At 40.1% G+C, this 24,817-nt stretch overlaps 2 protein-coding genes across 4 annotated transcripts; one reads left to right on the top strand and one right to left on the bottom strand.

Annotated features, from left to right (window-relative positions):
* Nucleotides 1-3,290: 3,290 nt before the first annotated feature.
* LOC125760726 (uncharacterized) lies at nt 3,291-5,742 on the top strand. Its single transcript, XM_049421129.1, has one exon. It carries the CDS (start codon nt 3,599-3,601, stop codon nt 5,672-5,674), a length of 2,076 nt encoding a protein of 691 aa, XP_049277086.1. The 5' UTR covers nt 3,291-3,598; the 3' UTR covers nt 5,675-5,742.
* A 1,898-nt stretch (nt 5,743-7,640) lies between these two features.
* LOC125766178 (uncharacterized) lies at nt 7,641-24,769 on the bottom strand. Of its 3 annotated transcripts, none has more exons than XM_049431897.1 (4): nt 24,074-24,769; nt 13,083-13,766; nt 10,308-10,848; nt 7,641-9,245 (listed from the first exon to the last, which is right to left on the bottom strand). In XM_049431897.1, exons 2-4 carry the CDS (start codon nt 13,543-13,545, stop codon nt 9,077-9,079), a joined length of 1,173 nt encoding a protein of 390 aa, XP_049287854.1. In that variant the 5' UTR covers nt 13,546-13,766; nt 24,074-24,769; the 3' UTR covers nt 7,641-9,076. The 3 variants fall into 3 exon arrangements, with proteins under 3 accessions (XP_049287854.1, XP_049287855.1, XP_049287856.1); XM_049431898.1 differs by having other exon boundaries at nt 24,078-24,769; XM_049431899.1 differs by lacking the exon at nt 24,074-24,769 and adding an exon at nt 23,885-24,064.
* Nucleotides 24,770-24,817: the final 48 nt, after the last annotated feature.

Here is a 24,817-nt window from a genome sequence, read left to right as displayed (position 1 = left end):
TTAGTAGGAAAATGCTTTAAAGAGGCATTGGTTCAATCATATGGCAATGAATTAATTTGAAATAGACCCCTTTCCCATACCACCGAGTTGGCCATAGTGGGTTCTCTATAAGGAAAGTTTTCTTCTGTTACCAACTGTTGCGAACACGACATATTATCATAGAATGAGCATGTGAGAACTTTAAGTAATCATAAGCAAAGTAAAGCAGGCCATAGCCCGAAACGTATAAACAAAGACAAGTCGGAACACGTTCAGACTAGAGATGAGAATAACGACTCTTTTCAGTGAGTCAACTCAGAGTGAATGAGTCGGTATAAGGAGTCAGCTCGTTTATCGACTCATTTCGGAGTCATAAAAAACCCGGTTCGGTCATTTTACTCACTCATGAGTGTAAGCATGTAGCCGTGGTGAGTCGAGTTGCTAAAAGAGTAAATACGTGAGTTGAAACGAAAATGAGTTGAAACAAAAATGAGTTGAAACGAAATGAGTTGAAACAAAAATGAGTTGAAACAAAAATGAGTGGAAACGAAAATGAATTGAAACCAACTGTTTGATATACATGAGTTGAAACGGAAAACATGTGTACCATACCCAAACTAGCCAAATGAATATACTCATGAGTGAGTAGGATAATAAATATCCGAATAAGTATCCCGTTTCATGTCAATGCCGATCAGTCTAGCCCGCTTGTTCGCTTATGCATGTTTGATAGTTAGGCAGAGCGAGAAGTATATTAATTTGGCTAGTTTGGGTATTGTACACATGTATTGCGTTTCAACTCATGTGTATCAAACGTTTCGTTTCAACTCGTTTTTGTTTCAACTCGTTTTCGTTTCAACTCATTTTTGTTTCAACTCATTTTTGTTTCAACTCATTTTTGTTTCAACTCATTTTCGTTTCAACTCATTTTTGTTTCAACTCATTTTTGTTTCAACTCATTTTCGTTTCAACTCACGTATTTACTCTTTTAGCAACTCGACTCACCACGGCTACATGTTTACACTCATGAGTGAGTAAGTGAAAAAAGAGCCGCTAAAACTCATCGTGATGAGTGAACGAAACTCGTTCACTACAACGTTTCAACTCACTATCTCACTCTTACTCACTTTGCACATCTCTAGTTCAGACCCTTAAGCGTTAGGCGATAATCAAACGATGAAATGGTCACAGCGCGACGCGCGAGAACATAAACAAATCAGAAGTGCGTTCTGATCTTAAGCGTTAGGTCATACGTTCAGGCGATCATGTTCGGGCACCGGATATCGCAAATCAAGAATCAAAATAAAATGCTGATAATGCATTATGGGTGCTATTGTCATCAATGCGAAATCGCGCCTTAGGACGGTCATGCTCGCACCGACCATGCCGATCATGGTAATCATAACAATCGATGAATTTAACGACATAAACACTGAGGATCAACGCTATGCTATCGTACGGAAATGATTCCATCTCGTTCAAGTTCTTTCATCTCACTTTTACTTTAAAACTAAGAATCCATAGTTAGTATATAAGCCGGAAGAAATTATTAATAAAGACACTCTTGCAATCTAAACCTCAAACGGGCGAGTTCGAAGCTCATTACTCCGTCTTAGGTTCTGGCTAATCGGATACCCACGAAGATCCACAGCTAGATACTTGTTCTGGTTAACCCAGAAGCAAAGGCTAGTTGTCTTGATCCAAGTTGATCTGAAAAGCCATCTTCCCGCAGAGCAGTCCGCGTCGTTTAAGTCTGCATCGCCAAGCTACGACAGTCCACGGCTAGATACTTGTTCTGGTTAACCCAGAAGAAAAGGCTAGTCGTCCTGACTCAAGTAACTTTGGCACTTGCCATCTTCCGGCACGACCGCAACGCCAATTACGAAAGTCCACAGCTAGATACTTGTTCTGGATAATCCAGAAGCAAAGGCTAGTTGTCCTGACTCGAGTGATTTGGCAATCGCCGATTTCCGCAAGAGAAGTGCGTTCCGCGACGCGAAAAGAAGCTAGCGCAAGAGCTTCAAGTTGACTATTCTTCGCGTAGTCAACTCTGTACGGCGGACCCCGTAGTCCGATTTGTTCCCGTCAGCAACACCAACATTCATATATATTTCCGTTCTTCGAGGACCCCTTGACCGGTGGGACACCAGGCGGCCGTCTACATCGTTAAATCCATTGATGATTCCATTTCAATAAATACTTTCTAAGCATTATTTCTTTCTTTATCTGTTTATCTATTTTTCCTTTTGGGAACAACATGTCCAAAGTTTCCTAAAGAATGATCGTTCCTAGAAACCCAGATTAAGTCTCATGAATCCTGATATCTTTAAGAAGATTCTAACGCCTACACGTCTCATAAAATGTAATCAATAAGCAGTATAAGCCACTAAAACGTTGAACAAGAAATACAGATTAGGAAGCTGTTTAGTACGAAGCAATCAAACTCCAATCCATGCACTTCGGCCATCGCTAGACAGCGTTTGTTCCATCACTTCCTCACACCCCAGTACCCGTTTATGGTGCAGTAAATGTGACGTAATTGTTCTGTCGATAAATATGCCTTCGCCACAGGTTGGTCCCGGAACAAGGTTCCTCTGGTTTGATCTCGCAACTAAAGTGTGTTTATGGTTTTACGATTACGCTGAGAAACCGCACCCTTCCTAAAGCTCCCGCAAAAAACCCCAATCCCGACGACTACATGAAGGGCTTTTGGACGCTTTCGCGCCAAAGTCAAACAAAACTTGAACGACCGCAATGTTACTGGAGAGGATGGATGGATACTACGGATACGGATGGGTCATTTATGTCGTCATCCACTCGATGCTGTGCGACGGGGAAATAGGGAAGTTAAACAGGAAAGGGCACACTGTAGCAAAGGGAGATACGTGCCAGAAGTTTCACTTTTGCACAGACCGGAAGTGACACAACACAGTAATGGGTAAAGATCGAAAAAGATGGCAGGAAAAAGGAAAAGAGAGAGAGGGAGAGAGATACAGGGTAAGAAAGGTATCATTTTTGGAACATTGGATGATGAATGCCGGTGGAACGTCGAACGTCGATGGGTACGAGCAAAACGCGCGCTAAAGTAAACTCCAATGTCAACAAAGGCTTAACTTTAAAACCTTCCTATCGTCGTCGAATTGCAAAAGACAATCCCATGGTCTGCCGGGGGCAGGGGGGAACGCTAGCGCAAAAGAGATAGCGTAGCAAATGGATGGAGTCGTCCTTTGGTGACTTACGGAAATGTGGTGTGGGTCACAGCGCGTCACAAACGCATGGCACTACGCTCATTAAAATATTGATGAGCTCAAAAGTTGAACGCTTATCCGATACTTTGATCAGTTGTGCGTTGGACGCGTAACGGATCGGTGTGGACGGTGTATCCGTCCGATTCGGTCAAAAAAGAACATCCCCTGTGTTCCTCAAACCCCCAAACCGTAACCAATTTTAAGTGAAAAGTAAGTTAGACAGGCGAAGAAAAAAGGTCAACACGAAAGTACCGCTCGGCAAGACGTTGCATGGCAAGACAGTGCTCGGTGTGGGTGTGTGTGGTTGCGCATTAGAAAATAATTACTGTAACCTTTGGAAGCTTATTACTTGATGTGCGGTAACTTGAACCATGGCAAAGTTAATCGTAAACTCAATTATAAAGTTCACTGTACACTTCGGTTTACTACAATTGGCAATCTACAAGTTGTCGTGGGTTGCGGGCCAAGCTACGAAAGGATCTGTGGTTGATGCTGTTTACTTGGAGGATACTAGTAACAATGCTGGCCCTAATTACTTCAAGATGATCAATGATTACGAGCCTTCGGCTGAGGATCGTTTTGGTGAGCAGAGGATAAGTGATCGTTCCGATGCTTTTACGCTTTCCAGTGATCGTCGCAGTGTAGTGGAGTGTGGTGGAGTCTACAAACGGTTGCAGAGTGAGATTCGCTCCCCAAGTTTCCCCGAACACTACCAGGGACACTTACACTGCGAGTACACCTTCAAGTCACCGTTTGTCTGCAGCAGTCAGTACCATTTTCAGTTCGTTGATTTTGCACTCGAACCGTCGCGCAACTGTAGCAAAGATCGGCTAGTGATCGGTGATGCGGAGATCCTCTGCGGGACAGTGTTAGGCTCGAAGCTGTACGATGCTCCTGGAGGTTTGTTGCGCATGAAGTTCATCACGGATGGTTGGGGATCGGGACGGGGATTTCGTATCCTCGTCACTAGACAACCGTGCAGTGAGGACAACGAGGCTGCCGAATCATCAACGGCATATTCCGTTTTCACCACGATCGAGGTGGCTGATGAAACAGACCCAAACGATGAAGATACGGTAACGGACGCGCCAGAGGGTGATCGTAAAATTGTAAGCAGTCGGCAAGATATTCCGCCCGAGTTTAATCCAGGCGGCAATGGGTATTTACCTCCTCCTCCGACTACTTCTACTCCAACGTACCCATCGCCGATCTACCCTTCACAACCGTTTCCTTGTCCGGCGCCATGTGCATATCCACCGTGGGGATGTTCTGTGCCAAACTATCCAATAACCCCTATAGTTCCTCCACCAAGATATCCTTGTGATCCGAGAATTCAATCCTGTTCGCCTTCCTATCCACACTATCCAACGTATCCACAGCAGCCTGTTCCGGTGCAACCACAAAACCCTCCCTGTCCCACCGCTCCTTGTGTTCCAGTACCGTCCGTCCCACAGTATCCTCGGTACCCTTCATATTATCCCTCCGGATACCCAACGGTGACAACAGACACTGAAGGTACCACTTCGCTTGGAGGACCACCACCAGGTTATGAACCGGTAAAGACGGAAGTAAGGCCCGAATTTCCGGAACCCACAACGGAGCGAGTTCCGGAAGGTGTTGAACCGGAAAACCAGGTGTCTTTTGTGCCCGGAATTGGGCCAACTTGTTGTAGAAATGTATTCAATCAGCGACGGTTCTATCTCACCAGTGCTAACTTCCCATCGCAGACCACCGTTCACCAGGACTGCGTTGTGCAGGTACAGCGCAATTCTCCCTACATCTGCCGTCTGGTGATAACATTCAAGTTTTTCCTACTCGGATCCGATCACTTCCCGGGATGTCCGGGTGGATTCGTTGAAATCGATGGACAGCGTGTATGTGGCTGCCGAACGGGACAGGTGTACCGTACGGCGGACTTTGGTCCGTTCCCGTCCAAAACGATACGCATTCATTCCCAAGCTGGACGGTTCCCTACCGTACAAGGGTTCGTGCTGGACGTGTATCAGGAAGAATGTCCACAACGGTTCCCGCTTAAGCGTAGCGATGGATACGATCGAGAACGCTATTTTCAGCCACAGCAACAACAATATAGACCGCAGACCAACCGGTTCAGCTTCGAAATGTCTCGCGTGGAGGGAAAGCAACTTGCTGTACCGGTTCAAACCATTCAAACGACAAACACAACGCAACAGACCACACATCAGTTCTACGTGTACAATTTGGACGATGCGGAACCAATCGAACGCCCGCAGGACATCCCAATCGTGGCGGCAGAAAGTCAACAGCAGGTGCTGCAGTATCGCCCAACAGTAACGAATTCGCAGAAGTTCGTCCAGCTTCCGACTTTTTCGCAATCAGGCGGACCGAACCGTTGCCTATTTACTACGCTCGATTGGTTCCGATTAAAGCTCGACTGGTTGTGGATCTTTAAGCCAATATGTCAGTAAGCCTGGAATGATTTTCACATGCATGTAATATGAAAACGCAAGCAAATATAAAACCTTTATATAAAACACCTATCGTGAGATGTTTTCTTTGTAGGTAGCAATGCGCGTAGGATTCTTTTGTGCATTCAATTTTCGTTGCCAGCAAACAGTGTTGCTGGGTGGCTTCAGCTTTTCCTCCCAGGGGCTCATCGTTTTAAGTCATTTATCAGCTGGTTCTCTAACCCCTTTTCACCCATCAGGCTAGCGCATGTACGACGACGTGAGCTGCTGTGTAGATAAATTTGTCTTTCCCGAAGCAACTGGAGGCTTCGTAACGGAGCATTTGTCATCCACCATTAGCAGTAGCAGCATTTCATGCATAATATACGAACTAAGAAGCTGCCACTAACGCAAAAGCGGTGGATTAGTTCACCGAGAGACGTGGTCGGAAAGCGTTGGTGTATATTATTTCTTCTCAAACATACACACACACATACGTAGTGGCATGTAATTGGGTTGTGCAGTAAATGGACATAGTTCATCAGCAGTGACACTACTGTTGAAGGGTTGTGGGTAATAGGATACAATGATTAAATAGCAACATTTTTGCCTTCTTGTAGCAACACATTTTTGCAAAAGATTGTATTTATGAAAAATTTTATTCTGCGCTTGTATTACCACCTAAAAGATTTTAATCATGACACATGTAATTTGTTTAAAGCTGTCTCGTATCAATTACAATTTTAGTGAGAGTGATCTATATCTCAATGAAACAGAGTTCACGAGGATCATGCAAGGAGTGTTGAAGAATCTCCATCGTAACGACTTGAATATCTTCCTACATGATTAAAGCATCTCTTGTATCTTACTAATGACTTTCTTCTATAAGAAGAACCTAAGTCAAAAATAGAATACTAATCCGTTTCACCTACTTCTGAACTTAGAAGTCACCGAAGAAACAAAAGGTACGAAAAGCTCTACCTGAAGAAAGAATCCTGTTTAGTAGCAGTGCTAATGAGAACAGTAAATTATTCCTAACTACCAAAATCTTCGAAATAAGACACAGAGCGTATGTATAAGCCATGGATAAGGAAACGCATTACGCTTAAATAAACAATCGAAAACGAAACGTGATAGCAAACACACACAAACGAAACAAACCAATTGAAGGTTTTTGAAGCGAAAGCAAAAATCAATAAATAAAACCAACAAAGCGAAACGGAATGCAAATGTGTGTTCATCGCACATTCCGTACCGGCCCGTTTCGGTTTACTTTGGGCCGCTGTGACAATTACTGCAGTGACTCAATTACACCTCACAAGCGGTAAGTCAAGGTTGAGGTTCCTTTAACGGTTTAAGGCAAAATTAAACACTTTTCTCTGCTTTGTTTGATCAATTTAAGATGAATTTGTGAGTGTTCGGGGGGCGAATAAAAATTATAATTAATTTATTTCCACAGCTAATGATGAATTAAAGTTCAGCAATGATGAGTAACAAAAAAAGTTCATTGAAGGAAGTTTTCGGATTTAAGTGAACAGTGCAAACAAATTCCATTAAATTTATCATCCAAATGAGCACATAATTAAGAACAAACTCACCTTCAAACAAAACAACAAAAAAGGGACAACAACCGCTGAAGATCTAATTAGGGTCAAAGTTGTTTACTGTTTCATTGACAGTTGTGTATTTTTCTTATCAAATTTGCCACTTTCATCATCGTTGCCTTCCTCGTCATCAGGTTGCAAGCTTTTCGCCTTTACATCGCAACTTCCACCACCGAAGGATACTCGTTACCACGGCAACGGTGCTGAATCGCATAAAACTCGTTCGAAACTATTTTTTCATTTTCTTTCAATCTTGCACCACAATTTCCAATCTGCTGTATTGTTGGTATTAGTATGGTTACGAAAGAAAAAAAAACCGGCTATATCGTAGGAAGCGAAAAGAGAAGAAGCGCAAAGGAAAAGAAAAAGTAAAAGAACCACCATTCCACAATCTGCCATGCTGAATGTATGTAGTACAGGAGTTTATCCACAACTTTATTCTTTACTTTACTTTTATTTGTTTTGTTTTGAAATGTAAATTGAATCTTGTGTTGTATCGTTTTGTTGGTGCGTTTGCTTTGCTTTCTAGCTGCACCATCTATGCGCGTGTGTTATTATATTTGTAGTGTTTTTAAATGTTTTTTCATCTCTCTTTACTTCACTTTTCCTTTTTTGTTTATTCATATTTTTATTCACAAGTACGCAACTACAACGTTAGGATGGGGTTGGGGCATTGACTTAGTTACTTATGGGTGTGTTTTATGTTTTTTTCTTCTTTTTTTTTTGTTACTTTTTTCTGTGCTTTGTCATTTTAAACCTTTGCCATGTTAGGACGTTTTAATTGGTTGTCAATTTGATTTTTTTTACAATATTACAAATTCTCCCACACAGCAGCCACCGGAAGTGTTACGTCTCTCACCTCGTCCTGTTAACGACACGAACCCTATTTTGTTTTACTCTCCTCCCTTTCCCTTCCTTTCTTCAAGTGTCCCGGGGAAAGGAGTTATGCTGCCAAATGGAAGGACATTGGAGCTTGATCGGTAACACAAATACACCTACATACAGAGCTATATCGTACAGGTTGAACCAGGTTTAGTGTGCCTAATATATGTGTGTTGAGCCCTTTTTTTTTCTAAGTTTCTCACCGCTTTTGTTTCGCCCTTCCCGCCAGCCGCTCTAAAGTCTATTTCTCCCAAGTCCTCTTCCGGTCCGGTGCGTGCAAACCCTTTTGCGGCTTTACAGCACGGGAACAGCCCACCGGACCAGGACGAGGAAAAATGTGTACGTGTATGTACTGGTAAACCTTATCTAATGACAACATGAGGGAGGAAATGGATATTAATACGATAAGATAGGCGCCATGTGCGGAGGATGTTTGCGATTTTTTTTTTTTGGTTGTGTTTTTTCTTTTAATTTTCTTCTCCTTCTTGTTTCAGGGGGTATAAATGTATACAATTATATGGGTAAATGTGTGTTGGTGTGTTGGTGTGCGTGTGTGTGTATTTTTCATTACGTTCGTTTTTCTTTTTGCTTCCTGCCTTTAGTCAACAGACACTCACTAAACACTAAATCTCCACCCAACGGTTCGACCGTACGGGAAAAATTCTAATCAAACAGGAACCAGTCCCAGCACAAGGAAAGGTTAAATGTTGTATGGACACGAGCGGACAATGGAAAACTTTTTACTTCATTTGTTTTGTTGCATCTGTCGAAGTGTTTGTCGGATCGTTGCGTATGATAAAACCGGAACAAACCAGTAAAACAAGGGACAGGGAAGGGTGCTGAAAGAGTTGATCGAATTTCCCTGCTGCTGGTGCAGTTCGATGTCATCTCCGTCTGCGTTTCCCCTGTGCATACCCTTCTTTTTTTTTGTTGAAACTTAGCCCAGGAAGCGGATGTTTGTGAAGATGGCCTTTGCCGGACGCTTTCGGTTGCAGAAATTGACCGTCTTCTGGTGATTGCCGATTCGGTTTTCGTGCAGTCCGACGAGCAGCTTGAAAACGTCCTCACGGCTCGGTACGCACAGGTAACGTGCTTCGGCATCATAGCTGTCGGAGGAAAAATTACAAAAAAGGGACACAAAAAACAAAGGTTAGAAGTATGTAAATCTAAACGAAATTGGTCCGATGCAATATATTGAATCCTAACCATTTTGGGTTGAAAATTTAAATATTTTCATAAGCAGTTACAAATGTGGAATCGAATCTTTCATTTATGAGAAAACCCACACTGGTTGATTCAAAGATTTCGACGAGATCTGGGAATTGGCGTGTGAAAAGTGTCAATCTTTAAATGCAATTACGTCGATGGGAGATTGACTCGCACGCAGTTGAATTGATAGCAGTGTTTGATTGGTAAGAGACTTTCAATTTGTGAATTATCTCAAAACTGTTTATCATCCCGAACAAGAAACATGCCTTTGGTAAGTGAATGACCCAAGTCGTCCTTGTAAGATGCAAATAAAATGGATGAAATCTGGTTAAAATGTGTAGTTTACTATGAAAATAGTTTTGCTCATTTCACTCGATGCCGAAGTGAACGTAAAGCTTGGCTTTTTCCTATCATTTGTTTTAGAAATTTAGTGTAAACAGTGTATAATGAAGAAGAATAAATCATTCAGAGTAGGAAAGAAATTAATTCGCCTAAATATAGACAATGCATCATGTGATTGTTTGGGTATATATCGTCGGTTTACCTCATCACTTTTTGTTTTTCTTTTAAGCAAATAATTGCTTCTTTGAATATTAGTATATATTTATTAGAAGGTGGAAGATATTTCTAAAAGAGGAATGCTTTATTCAACGCAATTAAATCAAAAGTACAGACAAAAGTTTGTAAATGAATAAACAAACGAAGTTAGATCAGTGAGGAACTATTTTCAGAACGGAAATACCATGTCAACTCATCGCTCTAGAGGTGAGAGTGAAAGAATCTGGCTTTTAATTAAAAGCCTTTAAAGAACCTGAACAAACCCTACTGAGAAAGCTGTTTAGATTCGATTGTGAAATCGTACCAGCAAAAGCAAAATGAAATCTTTTCTATCGTTCCTCCGTACCCATATCTTTCAATTTCGATTTACAATTCCAAATTCCTCAGCTTTTCACACTTACGTTCGGCTCCGTGCGTTCTGACGCTTCCAGGGATAACGCCGATAGTAGCGCCCGGACCGTTTGCCACCGTTCGGTGTGAACGGTTCCGTTCGGATCCTGCCACCGACCGGCTCGTCCTCACCGTCCTCATCGTCTGCCTCCGAAGCACCGCCATCCATCGTGTCATCGTCACCATCTTCTGTCACACGTCGTGCTGGGCCCGCCTTCCCGGTCGCATCCTCAATGTAGACAATCGGCAACGGTCCCTCGGGCAATTCCGTCAACAGCTTCATCAGCAGATTCGATTTGATTTCGATGTCCTCCTCCTGCTTGATACGCTCCAGCTGCTCCCGGATCAGATCGATGCTTTCCATCATGCGGCCGGTCGGTTGGTTCGGTGGTACCATCTCTTCGTGGTCAACCACCCGCGGTCCACTAATGGCACCCAGTGCGGCCAGCAGCGGATTATCACCGATCTCGTTGTCCGTGGGGTCGACAGCTGGGTCCAGTACGGGCGGCTCGAACATGTCCAGCGGTGGTTGTCCCCCGTGGTCAATGAAATCTGAAATTTGAGGGCAGGTGATTTTGATGGTGTAGGTAAGTAGGGATTCCGAAACACTCAATACCCAGAAGGGATACAATTGTGTGTGTGTGTGTGCTGGACGAATAAATCAAGCAAGATGTTTGGGCTTGGGCTCGGGAGAGTGAGTATTTTTGTTTCGCGAATCAATGGCCTAGCAAGGTAAGGATTTTTTGTCCATTGAAAGATGCTTTGAGCTTTGGGAACTGGATTTATTTCTTAATCGAAAGTATTTGATGCAGGGAGAAAATTTAAAAAGTCCTTGCTAAGACGAATAACAATAAGTCTCTTAATCTATCATCATAAATTTAATAACGAAATGGAATTGTTTCTTGGAATGGATTACGATATAAAAATAATTTTAAATGTCTACTGCAAAGTTGCTCATATTATATGTATATACAATTTTACATCATACTTAACGACTTTTTAAGGAATTTTTTCATAATCTTCAATTTAAGAACTTTATCAATACGGCCAGGGCTTTGTACAAAAATAAAAAAAAAATTAGGAACTTTAATTTGATAGGTAAACAATCAGATTTTCATCTAAAACAGAACAAAACAGTCCTACTAGCTAATTTAATTTACATTACATATATATTTCATTCAATGATTCGAAAGATAAATTATACTTCTTCGCAAAACATTTTTTTTAATAAAATAGGATATTAAACAACTTATCATATTAAATGTTCTCAAAAAAAAAACTAAGGACTTTAACGGGAAAAAAATTTCAAACCAGAGTTTTAAGTGGAACAAATTAAGTGAAAGTCACAAACACTTAGAATTTTTGTTTCTTTTCCCTCGCAATTTCTATCACGCATAAATCCCCCTTTAAACATCGTGACCTAGATGTCTAAACCTATTGCTTTCACACATCATCTCAAGAGCCAACCCACGTCCAACATTTTTGTACAGTTTCTTACTTCACGATTGAAGTAAACAACCCTCTTGTCTGAACGTTGTCGTATCACGAGTCCTTAGAACACTCTTCTTTATCTATTCCAGTAGAGTGACTTCATTGGAGCCAAACGTGGCGCTTTGTGTGGAGTGTCAAAAATGTACCAAATATCCTTCACATCCGCTCAGGTCGCTTCCATTAAAGCGATACAAGACAACAAGTCGGGGTTTTTTCCTTGTTTTGTTCGTGTTGGTGTGTGAAATCAATAAGTATGACGCGTGGACGATGTAAGTGGTAAAACCTCACAGCACTGTGCACTGCAATGTCCGTCGAGAGAACTCAATCGTACAGGAAGTTGTACTACCTGTTGATTGGAGGGAACTTCATGATGACTGAGAGGAAGAAAACTCAATTTCTTCAAACATTTTACGAACAGCACAGTTCCACGTCCACGTGAATGTCAGTTTCATCGAATCGTTTAATGAAATTTTTTGTCGGATTAGGTACGGCTAATGATTAACCTTCGTTAGGGGACTTTGTAGCATCTAACTTACGGGCCTGCCCGCATGATTGTTGTATTGTGCTTCTTTGATCCTTAATGTACTATCCGGCAAAGTGAACCGATCGAATAAATGTCTCACGCAACGAGACGAGTTGACGTAAGTAGCTTTCTCTTTTCTTGAACGTTTTGCCATTTGCCTTTGCTGGTGCAAGACATTGCCGCTTCTATCCTATTTCCGTTTTAGGCTAGAGACGAGTGTAGGTTTGGAGTTTTCATACGGTACGGGGGTCCGATTTATTTCTACACAATATGTACACAGACGGTAAATATGTGCTTATCGTGCACACGTCCAATGAGTCAACCATTTAGCAGGTCCGTACCTGCCAACGGCTAGGTACGGTGTGCGTATACCCGGTAATATCCATTCATGATATCCGTTATCAATCTCAATTACGATCTGTTCGCAACACGATGAGTGAGCGTAGGGCAAAATGCAATTTATCCTGGCGTTAGTGTAACGAGCTTAACCGTTCAATGTCACCAGAGTCTGTTTCTGTTTGACCTGTTGCTCAGGTTCGACACGTGACTTGAACCATAATGGTATATAGAATTTTTAAGCTGCCATAACTTTTATTAAACGTCAATAGCAATGTTCCTACTCTTCGTTGAAATTATTAACCTTAATTTCTGCAACGATACTATTTTTCGCTTCAAAGACATCTACACCTCCGCACCATTTTTGGGAGACCTTTTTTGTTCTTCAGGGCAAATGGTAAAATTGGCAACGGTAAATTTAATTTCATTCACTTACCATCGTCGCTGCCCGGACTACCGATATCGATTGCCGGAAGGGCACGCTGGAATGCTGGCACTGTACCGACACCGAACACATCCGGTCTTTGATCTGCATGCCAACGATGATGGTTCCCGGTCGATCCTCCCGGTTCCACACGCCGATGCAGTACGGCCCGATGTTGCTCCAACGGGCCCAACGGTTGGTATGGTCCAGACATGGCTGGTAGCCGTTGTGGCTGGTGCTGTTGATCGTTCGCTAATGAACCGTGAGAATCGTGGGGAGCGTGTGAACCACTACCATTGAGCCCGAGTGCCGGTACGGGTCCGACATGTTTCTGCGGAGACGAACCGGCCCGGAACAGTGTATCCAATGGACGGCGGACCGTGTACGGTGCAGTGTCCTCGTAGCACCAAACGACGGAACTGTAGCTGCTGAGTAAAAGCAGACAAACGCCTGTACTCGTTAGTAGCCGTGACATTTTGCCCGGCCAAAGATTGATTCCCTTTCGACAGGGTGAACCCAACTGGCGGGTTGACGTTTGACGAGAAGGTTTTGTTGTTGTCGCTGTTTTTCGTACACTTTCCTGACGACACTGGCACTAAGATTCACTGAAATCACTCCGTTCGGAAAAAGCTGACAGCACTGGTTTGCTGTACCGTCTGCATTACGCTTCGGGCAAACGTGGAAGAGCTAAAAGAGCTGTGAAGGATGTAAATGTTGGATGGTTTAAATCTTTCTCCACCTTCAGGCAGAACGCCAGAAGTGTAGTCCGACAATTAAAATCTAATGAAAGCTTGGTGAACAGAACCTGTAAGTGGGTTGCCTCTTTTCGAGTTGTTCTGATGACGATTAAACATTGAGGAAATAATGAGCAAGTGCAAGGTCCGTTTAATAATATCCTGTGTTCACGATGCACTACGGACGGCGAAGAAATTAATCCGTCTCGGCAGAGCGATCCAACACAACATAGTATACCTTCAGGCGCATAAGTACTAAGCGTTTCATAGCAGCAAAATTTCTTGTGATGTAGTATTATTGATTCCTCGAAACGAGAATCGAGTTTTCAAGATCAATATTTTATTATTACTATAATGAGCCTAACGGTTTGTTGTGTCGTGGAAAATATACTTAAGCATTCAAGTGGGTTCTTAAAGCATGGTGCTAGGTTTGAAAAGGAACTGTTGAATTTAAAGAAAATCATCATCATGCTTTAAGAAGATAAAAACGTAATGAATGAAGCGCAAAATTACATCACAAAATGTGAAAGAAATATGAAATAAAATAATAAATATGAAAAAAAAATAAAATAGAAAAAAAGAAATTAAAATAAATATGATAGCAATTGTAAATCAATTTTAAATGATGAATATAATGTGGTATCATAAAAGAACTGAAAGAAAGATAGAAGGATGTCTTATCCTGTGCTTGTAAGCGCCTAAAGATATGTATTATAAACAAAGGAATAGCTTTTATTATTAATATGACCGTTTTGCATACTTTCAGCCGTTTATACTTCAAAACGGTCGTTGGAATAGTTTAAAGAGGGGGGAAAAACTTTCAATTAAAAATAATCGTTTTCATTGTTTCCCGTTGTTTCACGTAAGGAATATTTCTTTCAGTTTTATATTCCTTTTTTTATTTCAAAAGCATTTTGAAGAATGTTTTAATTGCTTATTCAAAGCAATAATTACATCTGTCGTACTAATGCAAGCTAACACTTGGCACCGCAAAAAGGTTTTCCCCTAAAAAGATACTGTTTAATTGGCGTGTTTTCCAATGACTAACACGTTAAGGGAAATGCACCTGACAAAGTGAACTTCCATCCATAACAAACACGACGGCAAAGCCCAGGGCTGTCGGTTTTTGGGGGGAAATTCGTGCAAAAGGAAATCAATTTTCCTGTATACACCAATTACACACACCAAAAGAGCAATTATCTTTTCGGTGCTCGTTAGGTTGCTTTGTGGTAACGATACTTCTCGGCACACGATGACTTCCTAGCTTGGCACAGGCAGTCGTTCCAAACGTTTGCCGCATCGAGCGGGGGGGAAAAAAACAATGACATTCTCAAACACGAAACGCTGGAAAACATGCTTTACACTAATTGTTGCACTGTTAAGCTCTTTGTCGTCGTTGGAGACATCGAGCGTTAGGTTTTTTTCCCCATATTTATTTACTCAACTGTGCAGGCGTTACGTGTCGGTTCGTGTTATATTACTAGGGCACACAAATTGCACGAATGGCAGGCCGGTTGTGAAAATCTTCCATTCTTTCTCACACCACATTACCGGATAGTGTGTCAGGGCCTTTTGCCCCCATTATTGCTACTTGCAATGTTGAAATTTTATGTAACACAAAGTGCAAAAACCATCATGAAATTGATATAAAATAAGTAAAACAAAAAACAGTTAAACCACATGAGAAAGTAGAAAATGTATTCCAATAAACGGTAGCAGCGATCCGTTTCACTTAGCTGTCTCTAAACCGTTCAGACACCTACACAAGGAGGACTATTAGAAAGGAACGGTAAACAGTACGTGTAGATCAAGCTAAGCATTCTTGTTACACTCCCTCGGGCGACTCGTGTGAAAACACATTAAAAATCCCAAACGCTTGCAGTTTTTTCTTTTCCCCAGTGAAACCCAAAACACAACAAAAAGAATACGTCGAACTGATGAACTCAAAAATCTTTTTGCAAAAAAAAAAAACAAATGTTTAGCAAAGAAAGAAGGAAACGTGTTGCAATGGTTAGTCATCAAACTAGCCACCACTTGTCCGGATGAAAGAGGTCGCTTTCTCTTTCCGTGTTGCTGCTTTTCACTTCTTGCTGTCCATGCACTAGAAACACTCTGATACCGGAGATGAGTTCGTTATTTTTGACTCGTGTTCGTGTGAAGGAATGTGTCCGCAAGAGGCTTTCTAACGTGGGTGCGTACAGACGTTGCCCTGCTTCGTCAAGGGTACACCGAACTGTGACCGAGTGGAACTGTTATCATTCTACAATATAAAGTATGGAAGTTTGGAATTTTTAAGGCGTGGGGGAAAGAGAAAATATTTTATGCAAAACATTTTCCTAACCTAGTACGGTAAATGATGGGGAATTTAAGGCACTTTTGGGCAGTTGACAGTTGTTACTGCGTGGAATTGAATGCGTTCAGAGAAGATACAAATGATTTTGTACGTAAAAAAGTCATACAATACAGCTCAGTAATGTTAAAACAGTATAATAATCTTTATCAGAAGTAAACACAAGCAAATACTAAGATTGTAGTACTGATAATTCCTCACAGATGTCGCTTCATATAAAGTGTTTGCTTAACATTGATTTCCTTGTTACAAAACGCTGCACGCATCAAATAAAATTTATGTTAACCAACTGCTAGAAAACCGAGCCGAACATCCATTAAGATCATCTAACGGGCTTAAAAAGTCTTTTGAAACCCATTTTTCGCCTTTGCCGCTCGGTTTAATAAGTAGTAGTTAATATTCATCGTACGACAATGTTAAATATTCATTATCTGTCCGCATCTGTTGCCGTTTTTTTGTTTTGGGCATCCTTTTAGGACATTGGTTGGTTCAAATATTGTTTGCGTTTTTTTTTCTCTGTGAGGATTTGTTAAAGACGTCAATCAATTAGTGGGCCAGTTAATTCTAGCTGACGTTTATTCCGGATGATTGGCTCATTGATTCGTTACAGACCACACCAACGCTATGTTGTTCGCTATGTCTTGGGAGAGAATTTTAAATAAAAGATTTTTTTTTGCAAATCAACCCACAGTACTAGTCGACGTTCGGTTTTTGAATTAAGTCAACTTCTAACCCAATCATGCATACAGCAACAACAAAAAATCCACACAGAAATGGTCCGTGTGAAGGATCCTAACGTCAACAGCAAGGGATCGTTCTAATTTTGTCACTTGACTTCGGATAACTGTCCCATTTTATTCGGTTCTTGGTTCTCATCTTCTTGCAGGCTGATGTGTATTTCGCTGGCGTTGTCTAACTATTTTTGTCACTTCCTTTACACAAAGGGTGTACCGAAGTTGCTCCCTCGGGCCATGCTGGCTAAATAGGCGAAGATTTATGAAACTAATGAGTTTCGTCATCGAACCATTCCCCCTATCCTAAACAGAAAAAAAAACTGGAAAGGATGAGATTTTCCACGAAACTCGCTAACTCGCAGAAGCTAAAGCGTCAAAGTGTATTTTTGTGGGGGCAAAACTCTGGTCATGCCACCCTTTTATCGTCCAACTCGTTTGCCCATTTGTTGCTTCCCCCCTCGGGGGATCGAACCAACATTCCGAAAAGGTCAGAACGTTTAATTAGGAATCGATGGGGTACCGATTTGGGTTTGGCAATAAGTATGTTAGTGACATTTTTCGGCAATTTTATTTCCACTTGAATCATTTGGGGCTAAAAGTTAAGAGCGAAAGAAAGAGAGAGATGAAGAAGACAAACATATATAAAAAAGAAATGGTTTTTGTAATTGAAATCTGGTCCGATATAGAGGAATGAAACCCTTCAATAGGGAACGGCTGAAAATGGGTTATAAATTGGATGTTAATTGAGCAACTGTTTCAAAGTACAAATCAAAGGACCGCCCAATACATCATGTTTATGTATACCAATGTAGAGTTTATTTTGCTAAAGAAAAGCTGGCAGTAAAGTATACAGCTTCTGGCTTTTGCATTTGGACGTGTTTGGGATTGCGATTGAATTTATGCAATTTTCCGCCCGGAAAGTGTTTATATTTCATTTTTGGACGTATTGCATCGAATTATTTATCGAGCACGATTTTCTATATGTATTATCGTAAATATTTCTCTTACCGTTATCAATAATATAATGTCTCATAAACTTTTCCAAAAGGTTTCCTCTCTTCTTACTTAAAAAATAAAAGAATATTCTGCTGTTGTTTGTGAGCAACGATTGATTGCCGTAACACAATTTATCTCGGAATATATTGTTTAAAATGATAAGATAAATATTTAAACCTTATAATTATCCGAATAAATATACATGTCATTAGTTGTTCAAAAACAACTAGGAGCTTTATATTTAATTCATTGAACGTTCAGTTAGAAACAGGCAATACGTTCATGCTTTTACATTTGATTATGTCCATGCACTTGGTGAAAAGAGTTTATTATGTTAATTTCGCTATTATCATAAAATTTTCTTTTAAGAATTGAAAACAATATTTATTAAGTCAAGTATAAATTAAAACCAAATAAAGAAGGCAAAACTCTTATTTTTTCCTGGAACATTTTTTTTGAAATTATATTCTTCTTCTTCTTTTTCTTCTTCTTCTTCATCATCATTTTATTCTTCTTGGCTCAACAACCTTTAAGATCATGACGGCTATTTTTAGCTTATTAGACTTTCTTTTCAACGTAGACTGATATTCAGTCCTTGGTACGGGCGGACACGGTTCGGATGAGATTTGATACCCGATGCTACCATGAGGAATCAGCGCCGTGCGCCGTTTACCACATAAATTACCGGGCCGGCCCTAATTGCATTCATAAATATTTATTAGTATTGGTACTTTTTGAAGTGAGATAAAAAAAAACAAGACAAGACACAAGCTTTTTTAAGTCAGAAACAAACAAGTCAGAGTTGAATAATTAACAATCCTAAACCAAAAACATTATTCAAACGGAGTTTAAGTTATATTTTGTTTCGTTACAAAACAAATGCTCTCCAGCAGAGTATAAATCAAAGCAAATATTAATCAACTTGCATACACAGTAGCAAACATTTTAAAGGTTCTTTGGCATCTTACCCACTCATTCTCAACCATCCGGTTGCTTGTCCCGCACGGTTCTGGTCCGTGTGGTACATCCGCTCTGTTTCACATTATCCACCGTCGGGGAAAAAAAATCTGACGTCAGCGGCAATGCAAAGATTAGATAATATCAATTCACTTTGTTTCAATGGTTCCTTTTTCACCACGCAATCGCTCATGGAAAAATGTTGACCGTACACGTTGAATGGTTTTGCATTGCATTGCGTAGTATACGGCGCAGAAGCACACGGCAAAGCTTATCCATCCATGTGTTATTTGCTGAAGCTACTTTTCGGTAACGTTTATTTCATTTCGAGCTCGTAACCACGGTCATTCAAAATGCGAAATTCAAGTACGGACCACTTCGAGAATGTCAATGGGCGAAATGGGTTGAAATGATTTCACTTTTGTTGGCTGATTGAGCTTAGGGCGGTAGCGTTGGTGGTGTTGTCGGGCAGTCGCGCCCTTCAATGTGCAGTGGTACGGTTTCCTACACCGAAATTCATTTCTGATGGTTGAATTTATTAAATTTTCATTGATGGAAAAGCGGGTACGGGGTTACCACAGCTGAATGCACCGATCGGTGTCAACGGTGTCAAAGAACATTGCGGGATCGTAATCAAATAAAATCACCACAATCGATTGGGCGATTCCGTTTGACTGTGGTTGAAATCAATTGTGCATAGAATGGTGTTCGATTTGCCGGAAACATACACATACCCCATTCAGTAAACTTGTTCGTGTAACTTTTTTTTAAAACTCATTTTTTTGCTGCTATAAAATCGTACCCTTAACTTCCTTTCCGGTTACGCCGTTTGCTTACATTTGCGTTCTGCATAGTGAAGCTTTGGCTACACTTCTTCGGAACCGGATTTCCGTTACAATCGAGACACAATTGCCTGTTTCCGGGAAAATGACACCGCCAAACCTCGCAGAAGGTGATGATTGTTTGGCGAAAATCAGTAAAAGCCAGAATAGAAACCCACTCACAATGAAATGTGTCGACAATAAAGCTTTGCCACTGAATCGAATGATATGGCCAATTTCCTACGCTCGTCAACTGCGCATGGGGAAGGTAAACGTCGTTGGGTTGTTTGATTATTTTATCGTTAGTACCCGATTCGATTCGGTGGAAGGATATTTACAGAACAACCCATTCAAATTTTTCCTTCAGGCAGTGTGCCGAAAATTGATACTCGGCAACATTCAAAAAGCTTGATAGGTTTTCTTTTCATTTCGATCGCATAAAAGCTCACCTTTGAAGGATCTAATTCATGTGTGAATGCAAAAGAGTTTAACTTTTGCGTTGTATTTTACACCATCCTTTGCGTTTGTGGTTTCACGAAGTGAAATATTGGAGGTAATTTTAAAGTTCTAGTCATATTGATTGTTTTTTCTAATTTTGTCGCTTCTTGGCTACGCTTAGATTTGTCTTTCTTTGGCTTTTTTTAAGCTATAATTGAAATTTAATTAAATTTAAATTAGTACAAAATTGGCAGCCATACATTTCATACATGTAATATAAAGCAAAACATCTTTACTATCTAATTCTACTACAAAAAAAATATTATTAACAGTAACTTGTTCACAAATAAACAATGAAATGGAAAATAACTATTCTTGAGTCGTTACACAAAGGCTAATCACAATTTTCGCAGATCTTAATTTAAGAACCATTAATGTGTTAGCCCAAACCTTATCTGGAACATCCTTTTAATTCGTAATCGAATCACGATGTCCTAAAGCAGTCTTGGGAGATAAACAAGCTAGATTGGTTTACTTCGCAGAAAACTCAGGTATAATAAATTATAACTCCGGCTGCAATCTTTCTTCCATAAATGCCTAGAATAAATTCTAAACAACACTTTAATTAGCATTTGTTCTAGGAAATAGTTTTGAGATGGTAAAACGAAACGATTTTACTTTGAAAAATTAAAATTCTACAAAATTGCGTTAATTCTTCAACATGAAATATTTTGAAAATATTCAATTACCTTGTGTGTTAAATTTTGTTAATATTATTTTATGTATAATTTATTATTTTTAAAATACGAGTTCCGATGGGGGCGCCTGGTGTTTATTAATATTAGAAACAATCTCCATACAATAAGAGCAGTATTGAATGTTTTTGTTGTGCAAGTTGCCTGTTACCCAGCAAAACGAGATTTTCTGAGTTTATATAGCCATAAAAAATAAAAGCAATATGAATTGCAGGGTTTTTCAAAAGAAGATTTTGTTAAAAAAAATCAGCTTCAAAGCTTTCTTTGAATTTTAATCAACTGAACATAATTTCTATTTAATATATTGTTCTTTCTATGTAGAACATTAAAACCTAATGTAATTAAAGTTAACTTTATGATGAAAATGGAATGGAGTATAACATTTTCACTCAATTAATTGTGACCTTAAGTTCCAAAGAAATGTACATATGTTTTTCAAATATTTTGAAACGTTAAATTCTCCTTTTTTTTAAACACAATTTTACTTCAACAAGTGAAAATCCAACATTAAATGCAGCTCAAACCCAGGTATGAACCAATGCTAAACATTATTTTGCGTCAAATAAGTAAACGGGGTTTTACAATGTAATAAATGACAAACAATTTACACACCTCTTAGCGTTATAAAGCTACCCCAAAACTGTACTCCAAACATGAATCTGACAAATTGTTTTCCAACTTTTACGTTCAAACTGCAATAAAAGCTCGCGGCAGTCATCCATTGAGCGGGTGAAAATTTTCAAAATGTTAATCATTCCGACCCCCAAACATTGTCCTTTAGCAAAACTTTCCATCCCGGAAATGTCACATTTTTTCGATGGAACGATGATAGAAAAGTGTAGTACAAAAAAGGTCTACGTCGGCTTCAGGGGGTCCGAAATTTGCTGCTAACGAACCGTTGTAATAGTTTTATGAGCTCAATTCAAACGTGGTGTCTATGGCGTGTGGGAGCTCTAGAAGTAGCAAAGCTGAATTAAGTGACACTTCGTTAAGTTCGCATTATCGTCCACTACGAGCGAGGTTCCGGGTTTTTTTTTGTTTTCCGATCGTAGGCGTAAGGGTAATGATGAGGGCAATTTTCATGAAAAATTACTACACTAATCTGAAGTTCTGCCAATGACGTGGGATCATTCAACGGAAAGCTGTCATTCTGGTTTCCCACCCAATCTGTAGAGTGTTGCAGGGACCCTCTGATAGGGCAACATTTTCCCAAAAAAACAAAAAATCAAAAACAACAGCATTCTGCTGCAAACGGTGCATGGTTTAATGTGTGAAAATTGCACGAAAATTGTACAGAAAATTTATGTTTTTTTTTTTGCTTTGCATATTTCCATTAGCTCATAGCACTAGTCGTCGTTGTTTGGTACTGCCAATCGCTTATCATTTCTGTTACTTTCGCGGAAATAAAAACAAAAGGGTTAAAATTGCCAAAAGTCCATTAACATTTACAAAAGCTGTCATTTTCGGCAAAGAGTTGATGGACTTTTGTACGGTTTTGAATATATTGTAATGGAAAAAAAATTAATAAGATTCAGCTGTCTCGAGATGGGATGCAGCGATAGGATTCAAATTTTGTTTCGAAAACGAGCGGAAAGAAAAAAAATCCCTTTTTATAACCCATCATTACCCTTGAACGGTAGAATCTGGTAAATGCAAGCTTCTTTCTACCTTCTAAAAAAAAAAGAAAATGGGGAAAAAACTCACAATACATTTTATATGTAAAGGCAACATGTATCTTTAATGTACTTATATCGTACTGAGCTTGCGCTCGATAAGCAGGATAATGATGTTTCATGTTTTGCTTTTAACTTTTTTTCTCTCTGTTTCCACAAATTGTTCATTACAGTGGAAAAAGTAATATGTAGCTGCTCTTTTTTCGCTGCTACTTACAGACACATTTGAATTATTCAAAAACCTTCGTACGATAGATAGCGCACGTACTGATTGAGAAATGTCATCAGCAATAGAAATAGGTACTCCATTATGAGAATATCGTTGAAAACACTCACTAGGCCCTCTAGGCCTTGAAAATTAAGACCGCGTGACGTCTGGTGTAAAGGTGCAATGCTTCCAAGCACCCAACGAATCGTTGTGTAATAATTGGAAAAATTGAACACGCGCCTACCGATCGCTTTCGATGAGCTGCTGGATGGTTTCCTTGCCATAATGCACCCCAAAAGCCCACCGAAGAGAATGATACGAACTGCCGCTGAGGTCTTGCAATGCGTGTATGTGTGAGAAAACTGACATTCCCTCTTTCTATCTCTATCGCATCAATATCGATTTATCGGAAAATGATTAACAATTTATTTATTTTTTTTTTTGCTTATACGTTTGTCCACTGAACTGCAACGATTGATAAGGAAATGTTGGTTACGGAAAATGGATAAACCATCGGATGGAATGAAACCATCCACCAAGTGGACATGTAATCGAAATACAGGATCATACCATTAGCTGGTACTATTATTGGAACAGTATCAAAAAAAGTTAATGTTCATTTTGCTCTTTTTCTCCCGTTCAAAAAAAAAAGAAACATATTTCACATTTTGCCCGTTTTTCTTGGGAGTTTTCCGCTGGTCCATCCACAAATGGTGTTGAAAATGAATCGAATTATGCAGGCGCCATCAATAAATCGGCATCCATTCTGCACAACCACACCGTGTGCGTCCGGTGGTGCTATTTTTCGCTGTTCGGCTGGTCCATTAGCCGTCGGTGATGGTCAAAATCTAATAAACTTTTCACACCCGCGAACACTAGACACTGCGCCCGTTGGCTGATTCTATTTTGCACAAATTTGAGTTTGATACTTCTGCCTGTAGAACCTTTGCTGAAGATCAAACAAAACCACACGGAAAGGCAATTTTGATTTCATTTTTTGCGAGAAGTGTCCAAAGTTATGCAACGCGTTAGAATGTCTTCAATATTTTTTTTTTGGTGCACTACAGTATATTGTTTTTAGTAGAGCGATTTATATTAAAATTATTTTTCACTTGCACTGTTACACATTTTATGTCAGATGCACCCACTTGTAAAGATCGTTTAGCGTTCTCCAGGGTTAAGTTAAATTCCACTTTATTAGAAATTAAATATTGCACTTTACAGCCCACGGCACAAACTGTCTAAAGTAATCATGAAACTTTTTCATATAAAAATATTTCCCAAAACTTCACACTCTCCATCACCATTAACTCACACCACCAACGTTGTCAACTAACCTACGGTTCGTTTTGTTCACGCTCCTCGTTGCCTTTTATATGTCGCAACTCACTGCCAACGAACACGAGCACAAACCCTACCAAACGTCCAACCGACGACCACTTGTTGAAAGTGCGTTTGACGGAAGTTTCGCCACCGTCACTGGCTTTTATATTTTTGCCGGCACAAAATGATTTCGCTTTCCGTAGCTTTTCCTCACTCCATGTTTCGTGCGCCCATTCTTCAGCATATGCATCGCTGGAGGAAAATTCATTTTCCAGTACAACTGTTCGGATACATTTCGGATGAATATCGTTTTTCCCGAAGTGCTACAGTACGGTAAAACCCGAACTGGTTGCTCGGTGTGCAAGTTCCTGTCCTGGATATCATCACTATCGATAGAGTGTTGTATGAGTGGATGTTTTTTTGTTGTTGTCCTTACTGTTCTACTCCCACACGGTCGCGGTTTCTGCTGTGAAGGGACGAAGGGTTTTACTACGGATAGTAAGGAAGCGTTTTCATTCATAAAATCAGTCGGTACGAGCGTGAATCCTTGAACTGCAATCGGCCCTTTTCGGGATGCGGTGAACAATGTTCTATCGGATTTTGGTGAACATCGGATGAACTGCTAAGGATATTCTTTGGGAAATTGGAAATAAAATATGATTCTTTGTATGTCTATTAAGAAGAATGCATTTTCACAAGGGTGATATAGAATTTGTATATATACTGAGTTCAATAAGTAAAGAACAATAAATATGAAA

The sequence above is a fragment of the Anopheles funestus genome, chromosome 2RL (genome assembly GCF_943734845.2).
Source record: "Anopheles funestus chromosome 2RL, idAnoFuneDA-416_04, whole genome shotgun sequence".
Lineage (NCBI taxonomy): Eukaryota > Metazoa > Arthropoda > Insecta > Diptera > Culicidae > Anopheles > Anopheles funestus.
This window is presented reverse-complemented; position numbering and strand designations above follow the sequence as displayed.